The sequence below is a fragment of the Miniopterus natalensis genome, chromosome 18, assembly GCF_054644295.1.
Source record: "Miniopterus natalensis isolate mMinNat1 chromosome 18, mMinNat1.hap1, whole genome shotgun sequence".
Lineage (NCBI taxonomy): Eukaryota > Metazoa > Chordata > Mammalia > Chiroptera > Miniopteridae > Miniopterus > Miniopterus natalensis.
Genome location: NC_142098.1, coordinates 34,132,120 through 34,142,961, shown reverse-complemented (window position 1 = coordinate 34,142,961; position 10,842 = coordinate 34,132,120). Strand labels below are relative to the sequence as shown.

At 51.0% G+C, this 10,842-nt stretch overlaps 2 protein-coding genes across 2 annotated transcripts; one reads left to right on the top strand and one right to left on the bottom strand.

Annotated features, from left to right (window-relative positions):
* The first annotated feature begins 18 nt into the window (after positions 1–18).
* CCER2 (coiled-coil glutamate rich protein 2) lies at positions 19–2,499 on the top strand. Its single transcript, XM_016206482.2, has 5 exons — positions 19–88; positions 347–387; positions 533–620; positions 1,015–1,517; positions 2,163–2,499. Exons 1-5 carry the CDS (start codon positions 19–21, stop codon positions 2,250–2,252), a joined length of 792 nt encoding a protein of 263 aa, XP_016061968.2. The 3' UTR covers positions 2,253–2,499.
* Positions 2,441–10,753, bottom strand: NFKBIB (NFKB inhibitor beta). Its single transcript, XM_016206480.2, has 6 exons — positions 10,560–10,753; positions 5,065–5,170; positions 4,634–4,985; positions 3,804–3,892; positions 3,453–3,713; positions 2,441–2,737 (listed from the first exon to the last, which is right to left on the bottom strand). The coding sequence occupies exons 1-6, from the start codon at positions 10,736–10,738 to the stop codon at positions 2,645–2,647; spliced, it is 1,080 nt and encodes a 359-aa protein (XP_016061966.1). The 5' UTR covers positions 10,739–10,753; the 3' UTR covers positions 2,441–2,644.
* Between the last annotated feature and the right edge of the window lie 89 nt (positions 10,754–10,842).

Genomic DNA, 10,842 nt, shown 5'->3' with positions numbered 1-10,842 from the left:
CAATCGGGAAGCGCCACCATGCAGCACCGCGGGCCCTCCGTGTTGCTGTTGCTGCCACTGTCCCTGCTGCTGCTGCTGCTGGGGGCATGTGAGTGCCAGAAATCAGGGAGGGGGCACCTTGGCAGCCAGTCTGGGGAGCAGGGACTCGGGTGACTGGGGGCTGGGATAGCACGCCCAGTGGGGTCTGATGAGAGACTTAATGGACCAAGCTTCCCTGTGGGGACAGTGCATCTGGCAGGTGGGCCAGGGAGGGGACTGTGCATATCCGGATGCCCTTGGAGCTGGGATCAGCACCGGGGACAGCGCTGGGGGTCCTGAGCCCAGTTCCCACCTCCTTCCTCCACAGCCACCGCTGCTCCTTTGGCGACCAGACCCTCCAAGGAAGAGGTAAGGAGTGTGGACCTCTTGCCCTGCCTCATCTCCCTGGAGTCTTGGCCCTCCCTGCCCAGCCTCCTGCATGATCATCTCTCCAACTGCTCTCCTTACCCCTATCTGCCCTACCCTCAACCTCCCCTCTGACCTTCACCCCCAGCTGACCCGCTGTCTGGCAGAGGTGGTCACAGAAGTGCTGACGCTGGGTCAGGCCCAGCGAGGCCCCTGCACGACTCTCCTACACAAAGGTAAGGAGGGCCCAGGCTCCAGCTCCTCCAGGACCCCCCCGCCCAAGTTCTGTCCAGGGCTGCCTGGAGGGTGTCCTCTGATCCCAGAGCCTCCCTTGCCCCCTCCACTCACTTCCCTCTCTGAAGCCTCTTCCTTCCCCTCCTGCTTGGGCTCAATTCTTGGCTCGCGGAGGAGGTGGCCGTGCCCCTTTCTTGTCCCAGTGCGTCCAGCCTGGCCCCCAGCCCACCCTTGGGGCTCCTCACAGAGATACAGGAGCGGGGTAGGGGATGGCCTCAGCCCTGACCCTCCGCTCCCAGTTCTGGGCAGTCCCCCTGTGGGACTGCAGGTGGGCCCCAGAACTCCTCCAGATGTTTCCCAACTGGTTGTGCGAAAAACATCCTTTGTTTCCCCCAGAGATGTGTGAGACAGAGCCCTACGGCTGTGTGTCCACCGAGGAGAAAGGCCTGCTGGTCGGAGAGTTCAAGAAGCGGGAAGCCGGGGAGACGAGGTCCAGCCAGGAGGTGAGGGAGGAGGCGGCAGCAGCAGAGAGGACCCACGAGTCTGAGGTGCGGGAACAGGCCATCGGCGAGCAGCTCCACAGCCGGCTCCGCCAGGAAGAGGACCATGAGGAGGAGGAGGAGAGGGGGCCCGTGGAGACCTTCGAGGGCCTGTGGAAGCAGCGCCTAGAGGATGGTGGGGGCCCCCAGAAGCGGGTGGCAGAGCAGGCCAGTCACGAGGAGACGGCCCAGTTCGAGGCCGAGGAGAAGGGTGTGCAGGTGCTGGGCGGGGGCCGCAGCCTGTGGCAGGGGGCTGAGGGCCGGGGCAGAGAGAGGCACGAGGATTTGCTGCGCCACCGCCACCACCAGCCGGAAACCGAGTCCCAGCAGGAGGAGAAGGAAGAGGCTTCAGAGAGGGAGGTGAGTGGAGGTGGCAGTGGGGAGTGGGGTCTACCAGATGTCCATGGAGTTCCTACCAAACAGCTACCAGTGTTGGGCCATAAACAGCATGATCCACCATGAATGGGTCACAGTGACCAGGACTAGGTAGCACATTGAAGCAGGGCCTCTACTTAGCCCGGATGGCCACCATTCTGATTACAGTAACCCACATGGCCACCATTCATGCAGTGTCTGAGTTAGCCACCACGCTAGTTCCTGCCGAGCAAATTGGCCACATGAAAAGGCTGCTGTGCCTGGTTCACTGAACTATAGATGGATGCTATTGCTGGGTCATGGAAACTAACATGTCTCCATGATTGGTGGCAGGAACCAAAATGGCCATCACCTCCCAAATGGGTCACGGCATCCAAGTCGGGCATCTTTGCTAGTCCTATGTATGCTGCTGTTGGCTATGGCAGGCACCATAGCCCTCACCACTGGTCGTGTTGGCCAACATTACCAGGGTTATGGCAACCACTGCGGTCACTATCGCAGCCCATGATGACCAGGATGATTACTGCTGGCTGCCACTGTGTGAGCTGAGATGGCCCACATGCATGGGCGACCACTGGTGTGGCTGCCTTTGAAGGTGGGTGCTGACCACCCCATTTCTGATCCCACCAGGAGCAGGATGTGGAGCGGCTGGAGCACGTGAGAGAGGAGCTGAAGAAGGCCACGGAGATGCTGGGGGAGGAGCTCAGGAGGGAGGGCTGACTCCTGACCTCATGTCCTCCTTCCTGACTCATCCTATGGCTTAGGACTGTTGACCCCCAAAGCCCCCACCTCACCTGGTGCCCCACTCTACTCCCTAACCCGCAGGAGTGGGAGGAGTACCTTGGAACCAGCCTGAGGGGCCAAGTCTGTGCTGGGGAGAGGGGCTAGGCTCATACTGACTCAGGAAACACTCCGCCACCCACGAAACCCACTCCAACCCTTCTGAGTGAATAAAGTACAAAGAAAACCCCCGAGGCTACTGTGCGGCACTCAGTGTTGGAGGGGTGGCGCCTGGGAGTGAAGGGGGGGGCACGGACCGGGAAGGCAACAGCCAATCTAATCTCCAGTTGTCAGAACCGGGGTTTTATTAAATTGGAAATCCTATTAACAAGTCAGATGGGGTCATCAGGGAGAGGTTTTGAAGCTGGGGTAGGTGGCCAGTTTGGGCTCCGGCCACTGTGGACCACGATGTCGTCGTATTCATCCTGGGGGCAGAGGAGGCCAGGCAGAGGGGCTCAGGTGGCTGCCACCTTGCCCACTGCCCATTTCTCCCACCCAACCTAAGAACTGGGTCTTGCCTTGAAACCCACATTTCCCCGCTCCTAGTTCAACTTCCCTGCTCCTAGTTCTCTCCACCATTTTTAAGGTCACCTGTGTTCTCCCACCGCTACTGCTGGAGCTGGAGCCTGGGTGCTTCAGCAGTTCTTCAGCAGCCGCAGCCACTGAGGTCCCCCTCCTTCACCCCTGCCCTCTGCCTTTACCCAAATTCCTCAACTCCCACCATCCAACATCATCCCCTGCCCAAGGGTTTTCCAAAGAAACAGCCTCACCGCTGGCTAAGGTCTCTCCCCACCGCTGCCAGTGTTCCCATCGCTCCTGCCCTAAGTCATCTTCCCACAGCCGAGTTCTCCAACTCCCCAAAATCACTCCCCACACTGCTGCTCTCTGCTGCCTATTTACCAATCACTACAGCGAGGTCTTTTCTCTGCTTCTGCCTGAGTTCTCCCTCTGCCACTGCCTTAATTTCCCGGCCACCCCTGTCCAGGTCACTTGCCCTGCTCGCGTTCCTGCCCGAGTTCTCTAATTGCAACAGCCCAAGGTCAGTCTCCATGTGCTGCCTAATTTCTCTTGTCCCCCCTCCCACCTGCCCATCTACCCTGAGCCCCCAGCTGGGCCGCCCAGTCTTTCCTCCTGACTCACGCCCTCATCCCCGCTGTCACTGTCGCTACTGCTGCTGCAGGGGCCAGGCTTGTCGTCCTCATCCTCAGGTTCAGGGGCTCCATGTGCACGGAGGAGGCGGGCAAGGATGGGGTTGGGCCGGAGCATGGCGCTGCCCAGCGGGGTGCGGCCACCATACATGCGGGCAGCAGGGTCAGCACCTGCCTTCAGGAGAAGCTCCAGCACATCGGCTGCTTGGGCCTCCACTGCCAAGTGCAGGGGGCTCCGGCCACACGTGGGCTCCTGTGGGGTGTAGCAGAGAGGTCAGAGGAGGCCGTGCTCCACTCTGGGACAACCCCCATCCTGCCACACCTCCTCCCCAGAACAGCTCACCAATTTGTTGAGGTCAGCTCCTGCCTCCCAGAGTAGTCGGACCATCTCTGCATCTTTGTGGATGATGGCCACATGGAGGGGGGTGTGGCCTGGGGACAGAATGACTGACATTAGACCATGGGGGTGAGGGGCCTGGGCCCCTAATGCCACAATCCCAGGGGAGGGCTCTGTGGCCTGAGGGTGACCAAGTTTGGGGTCTGGCTCCTGAATTTCTGGGTATATCAAAGAGGCACCTGCACTGCAAACACCCAAGTCTCAGATGGACTGGAACTGGCTGGCAGTGCCAATGCCTAGGTTGTGGGTCTGGGGCCTGGATCTTGGGGCGAGGAGACCTGATCTCTGGTCTTACTTTACAAAGAACCCAGAACTCAAATTCCTGGGTCCTGAGTAGTTGAAGGACCTGTGAGCTTGGGGGGGCTGGGGTGGACCCTAAACACTGACTGGGTCCAGGATGACCTCAGTCCCTTTGTGAAGGGGCCAGGTCCCAGGTAGTTGGACTTAGAGAAGGGAGAGCTGAGACTCAGACACCAGGGCCCTGGGAAAAAGGTCTTTTTTCCCATGAGGGCTGGGGGAAACTAGGCCCAACAACTGGGTTTGGCCTAGGAGCTCTAGGCCTATGGGTTCCAGATGATCGGGAGCCTCCAGGTGGGGGTCCTGGGTCCCACACTGCCAATTCTCAATAATCTGGGGCCTGGGTGGGAGTCTTTGGTCCCAATGCCTGGCTCCCTGAAGACTCAGTATTACTTTCCACAGGCCTGGGTGAGTCAGGAGAGCTGAGCCCAGAGCGAGGCGCTGTCACCTGGCCCTGCTCAGGGACCGGGGGCCCTCACCATCGTAGTTTTCAGCTGCCAGCTGCAGCTTCCAGTCTTCCTCTCTCTCATCCTCTTCCTTCTCCAAGTCAGGTTCGAGGTATAAGGGCACAGCGGTGCGGTCGGTGTCAGGGGCGTGGTCAGTGTCAGGGGCGTGGTCAGAGCCCTGAGTGAGGTAGGTGTAGGGGGCTCCCCTAGGTCGCTGGGGACGGGGCTGGAGCAACACTTGAGCGCAGGCGTGTGCCCCCACGCGGCAGGCCAGGTGCAGCGCTGTGTGGCCCCCACGCTCTGCCACATGCAACCCGGAGCCGGCTGTATACAACTTCTCCACCGAGGATGCCTCCCCCAGGATGGCTGCCAGGTGCAGGGCTGTCTGTAGGAGCAAAGCGCAGGGTTAGAGGTCACACTGAGAATCCTGGCCCCAAGCTCTACACTAGAGTCCAGTAGCTCACCTGGCCCAGGTCATTCTGCAGGTCCAGGTACTCAGTACCAGCGGCGAAGCCTAGGAGGAAATCCAGGAAGGGCTCATGCTGATGAATCACCGCCAAGTGCAGTGCCCTGAGGACAAGGACAGGGGTTAGAACACGGAGGTCACGTACACTTGGATTCACTCATTCGATAAACATGGAGCACCTACTGTGTGCTAGCCACTGTTCTAGAACCAGTTGTCAGGAATCTGAGAGGGTGAGGTCTGAGTTAATTCAGAAAATTTGTTTAATCAATATTTATTAAGTAGGACTTCTACCTCCTCTCAAACAAGGACCAGATTTCCCTTCCATCTGAGTCAACCAACAAATCAGACAAAACATAGAATACAAAACAACAGTTTTCAAAATACTGCACAAGTGTGTCATGCAATGGATGATAGTGAGACAGGAAACAAATGAGGTGAAGCCTTCGACTGCCTGCCACAGCTTACTGTCTTGAGAGTTTCCAAGCCAAGGTGCAGGGAGAGGTAACCCAGGCAGGGCTGGCAGATTGCCTGAGGTGAGAAAATGGAGCCCAATGTGTGCATGTGTGGGTGGGGGGCAAGCAGCTAGAGTCAGGAGATAGAGCACCCGAGAGGACAGCTGCAAAGGAAGAGGCTCCGGACTGCTGCAGAGGAGCCTTTCGAGTATTTAGGATACTGATCAGGGAATGGGCGTGGGGAAATGACCCCAGTCTGAAGGAAGTATCATCCAAAAGGATTAGAGAAGTATACCCATTGCTCACATGAGGCTGCGAATAGTGCCTACTATTCCCACCAGCCAGAATCGGAAAAATCCATCATTCCCAGAACACTGAGTAGAATGTTCCAGAATGTCTTACCTCAGTAGTGGGGAATGATGAGTGCTAGATGGAACACTGCTCAGGACCCATTTAACAAATCATAAAAGCAAAATCCCAAAGGATCAAACTACTTATAAGTAATTTAGCTGTAACCCAGGACAATACTCAAGAATAGAAAAAATATTTATAGGAACACAAAACTAACCAGCCTAACAAGGTAAAACGCACAATGCCTGGCATCTAATCAAAGATTATCAGGCATGCAAAGAAGCAGGAACACCTGACCCATAATTAGAATAATCAATCAAATGAAGTTGGCCTAGAAATGATCTGGATGTCAGAATTAGCAAACAAAAATACCAAATTATAATACCAGTTCATTATAATTGCGTCTCACATATTCTGAAAGTTAAGTAGAGACATGGATGATAAAAGAAAAAGATTCGAATTGAACTCGACATAAAAACTCCAGCATCTGAAATTAAAAACGCACTAGATGGAATTAACAACAGATTACACATTGCAGAAGAAAAGATCAACAAACTTGAAGAATTCACAACAGAAACTCTCCAGAATGAAACACGAAGAGGACATTTAAAAATGAAAGCACAGCCCAGCTGGGTGTGGCTCAGTGGTTGAGCGTCCACCTAGGATCCAGGCGATCGGGGTTTGATTCCCAGTCAGGGCACATGCCCAAGTTGTGGGCTCGATCCCCAGTCAGGGGAGTGCAGGAGGCAGCCGATCAATGACTCTCTCATCATTGATGTTTCTATCTCTCTCTCTCCCTCTCCTTTCCTCTCTCTGAAATCAATAGAGATATATTTTAAAAAATAAAATAAAATAAAAAAAGGAAAGCACATCAGTGAGCTGTGGGACAATGTACCTAAAGAGCTGGATAGAAAAAATATTTGAAGAAATAATACCTAGAAAATTCTCCAAACTTGCTGAAAACTCTAAACCATCAGAGCCAAGGTGAATGACTGCCAAGGACAAGAAATACCAAGAAAATGACACCAAGATCCATCACTTAAAAATCTGTTCAAGCCCTAGCCGGTCTGGCTCACTGGTTAGAGCATCGGCCCACGGACTGAAGGGTCCCGGGTTCTATTCCGACCAAGGGCACGTACCTCGGTTGCAGGCTCAGCCCCGGTTGGGGCACAAGTGGGACGCAACCACTCGATGTCTCTCTCTCACATCGATGTTTCTCTCTCTCTCTCTCCCTTCCACTCTCTCTGAAAAACCAATGGAAAAAATGTCATCAAGTGAGGATTAAAAAATAACAACCTGTTCAAAACCAATGATAAAGACCAAAATCTTAACAGCAGACAGAGAAAAAGATACCTAAGTAGTACAAAGAACTAGAAATAAGTATGACAGCAGATTTCATCTAGGGAATACTGCAAAACATCACAATAGAGCAACATCGTCCTCAAAGACAATGACTGTCCAACCAGAATTTTTAACCCAGCAAAAACAGCTTTCAAAAACAAAGACAAAATACAGATGTTTTCAGATACACAAAAGCCGAAGGAACTCATCACCAGCAGCCCCACACCACAAGAAATGGTAAAAGAAACCTGCAAGCAAAAGGAAATGACATCAAATGGAGTATGGATCTACACAAAGGACTAAACGCTGAAAACAGGTCCACTAGGGGACAACAGAAAGGATTTTTTCCTTATTATGTAAGCATCTTTTGAAAATATTTTTTTAAATATGTCTTTATTGATTTCAGAGAGAGCAAGGGAGAGGGAGAGAGAGAGATAGAAACATCAATGACGAGTCATTGATCGGCTGCCTCCTGCACACCCCCTGCTGGGGATCGAGCCCGCAACCCTGGCACGTGCCCTGACTGGGAATTGAACCCTGATCTCCTGGATCCTAGGTGAATGCTCAACCGCTGAGCCACGGCCAGCTGGGCCAGATAAATATTTTAGGCTTTGTGGATCATGTGGTCTCTTTACATACTCTGCTCTGCTTGGCTGATGCCACAGCGGCCACTGGCAATATGGAAACGATGGGCGGGGCTGTATTCCAACAGAGCTTTATTTCTGAAGCCTGAAATTGGAATTTCATGATTTTCACTGGCAACAAAATATTCTTCTTTTTCTTTTTTTCAACCATTTAAAAATGTAAAAACCATTCTTAGCTCACAGCCACACAAAACCAGGTGACTGGCCAGATTCTGCCTGGAGCCCAGAGTCTGCCAGTCCTGCCTTTCAGAGCAACCACTAAAATAACACAGAGTTTAAGCTAAGAAGCCAACAAACAAATACAGTGGAACAAAATGTACTTGTTCCAAAAGGAAGATAAAGGGAAACGAAGAAGAGATAAGTAGAAAATTAATAATAACAATATAATAAACTTAAACATAACCATATCAATAATTAAGTGTCAATGGTCTAAACACTAATTAAAAAGCTGACATTGTCACATTGGCTAAAAAAGCAAAATTCAACTATACGCTGACTATAAGAAGCTCTCTAAATATAAATACTTAAAAATAGGTTAAAAACAAAAGAGTGGCCCTGGCCAGGTTGTCCGTTGGCTGGAGTGCCCTCCTGTACACCAAAAGGTTGCGGGTTCGATTCCTGGTCAGGGCACATACCTAGGTTGCAGGTTCAATCCCAGTTGGGGTGCATACGGCAGGCAACCGATCCATGTCTCTCTTCCTTCCTTCCTCTCTCTCTAAAATCACTAAAAACATATCCTTGGGTGAGGATTTAAAAAAATAATAAAAAAATAAAAGCAGCCACTGGCAATATAGAAACGGATGAGCAGGGCTGTATTCCAATAGAACTTAGAATAAGGTGTATTGTTCTAATGCCAGTGAGTCAAAAGAAAGCAGGAGAGAGTTATTTAATATCAAAGTAGATTTCAGAGTGAGGAATATTACCAGGGATAGAGAAGGTTACTTCATAAGGAGAAAGAGGTCAATGAAGCAAGAGGACAGAATTCTAAACATCTGTGCCCCTGATAACAGTGTCCAATTACATCAAGCAAAACCTAATAGAACTACAAGGAGAAACTGACAAATCCACAATTCTTAGAGATTTCAATATGTCTCTCTCGATAATTGAGAGAACACATTTTAGACACATGTGCAAGAAAAACGTATGACCACAATAGCACAAAGGCCGAGACATAGTGGAATGGAACACTATACCCAGCAACACCGGAATATGGTCCTTTCAAGTGCACACAATATTCTGAACCACAAAACAAGCCTTAATAAATTTAAAAGAATTCGATTCATACAAAGTATGTTCTCAGTCCGCAATAGAAGTAAATTAAAAATCAATAAAAGAAAGGTATCTGGAAAGTCTTCCAAATATCTGGAAACTAAATAACATACTTCTAAATAATCCTCTGACCAAAGGAGAAATCAAGAGAGAAGTTGTATTGAAATGAATAAAAGTCAAAGCACAACAAACAAATCAGAATTTGTGAGCTACTGCTACAGCGGTGCTGAGGAAACTTAACAGTGCGCACCACCTATGACAAAGAAAGGTCTCAGATCAATGGCCTCGGCTTCCACTTTAAGAAACTAGAAAAAGGAAAAAACCAAACCCAAAGGAAGCAGAAGAAAGGAAACAATCAAAGTCAGAACAGAGATCAATAAAATAGAAAGCCAAGAAAAGAGAGAAAATTAATGAAGCCAACTGGGTTCTTTGAAAGATCAGTGTTTATTGAGTGCCACCTATGGGTCAGGCTCTATTCAGTCACTGGAGATACAGCAGAAAACACAACACACAAAAACCCCAGGTACAATCCCTCGCTTGGGCCTTTCCAAGCTGTTTTTTTTTTCACCTTCTTACCCAGAATGCTCTCCCCAAATAATCTATTTGTCTCATTTTCCTGCCTGATTTTTCTCCAAAGAACTTACTACCCTCTGGCATACCATTTTTCTGTTTAATTTTTGTCATTTTTTTGGTCCCTCTTTTCTCTCTCTTACTTGGTGTCTTTCTGTGTCTTTTTCTTTCCTTCTCTTTTTCCTTTCTTTCTTTTTTTCTCTCCCTTCCACCCTTCCCATCTTTCTGTCAGTCCTTCTGTTTGTATACCCCTCTCCTTCGAATGTACACTCCACAGGGCATAAGTTTTTGTCTGCTTTCTTCACTGCCTAATCACCAGCACCTAAAACAGGGCCTGAAACGTGTTTGATAAATACTTGCTTAACAGACGAATCCCTGCTGTCATGGAGCTTACAAATTTTCTCTTTGAATGTGAGATGTGAAGATTAGTGCTCAGAAGGTGGGATCTTAGATTCAAAGGCCAAATAATGATTTCGGAAATAAAGGTCTAATGCTCATAAATCAGGGGCGAAGGATCAAAGACCATACATATTTGTGGAGGTTAGAGGTCAGGAGGTGCCTGCCTGAGCTACAATTCTAATAAAGGTCTCAGGAGTGGGGTCAGGAAGGTCAAATAGAATTTTGGATCAATGGAAAGGCATGTGGAACTCTGAAAACCAGTGTTCAGTAAAGGAGGTCAGAAATTATGGGTTAGGTTCAGCTGGGTAGGAAATTGATTTTATTAAAAGTTAGGACTTGAGGGTTTAGGAAGTCAAGCATCAGAAGTCAGATTTAAGAGTGAGAGGTTGTGATGCAGGGATCAGAGACTAATAGGGAATTAGATGTCGTATTCTAGGGCCCAGTTTGGCAGCGTAAGGTTCACTCACGTGTCCCCATCCTCAGTTACGTAGCCGAAGACGAGGGGCGCCCACGACAGCCCCGGGCCCAGCTCCGCGCCCAATCCCGGTCCTCCAGGGGCCGCTGCGTCCGGACCCAGAGAGCCCAGGCCACTGTCGCACCACTCGTCGGCATCCGCAGTTTTCCCCAAGCACGCGACCCCGGCCATGGCCCCCCCAAGCCTCAGGGGCCCCCGCGGTCGCCCACCAGTCGCTGGGCTCTGCCTAAAGTTCTGGAGCTTCCGCCCTGCGGGGAATTTCCCCACCACGCCCC

What these genes read in the sequence shown, in the direction of transcription:
- CCER2 (XM_016206482.2), top strand. Translation starts at nt 19, where the DNA reads ATGCAGCACCGCGGGCCCTCCGTGTTGCTGTTGCTGCCACTGTCCCTG. An exon ending in GCTGCTGCTGCTGGGGGCAT is followed by an intron (nt 89 to 346) that starts GTGAGTGCCAGA and finishes CTTCCTCCACAG; the next exon opens with CCACCGCTGCTCCTTTGGCG. An exon ending in CCAGACCCTCCAAGGAAGAG is followed by an intron (nt 388 to 532) that starts GTAAGGAGTGTG and finishes CTTCACCCCCAG; the next exon opens with CTGACCCGCTGTCTGGCAGA.
- NFKBIB (XM_016206480.2), bottom strand. Translation starts at nt 10,738, where the DNA reads ATGGCCGGGGTCGCGTGCTTGGGGAAAACTGCGGATGCCGACGAGTGG. An exon ending in GGCAGCTGAAAACTACGATG is followed by an intron (nt 3,893 to 4,633) that starts GTGAGGGCCCCC and finishes TTCTGTCCCCAG; the next exon opens with GCCACACCCCCCTCCATGTG. An exon ending in GAGCTGACCTCAACAAATTG is followed by an intron (nt 3,714 to 3,803) that starts GTGAGCTGTTCT and finishes TACACCCCACAG; the next exon opens with GAGCCCACGTGTGGCCGGAG.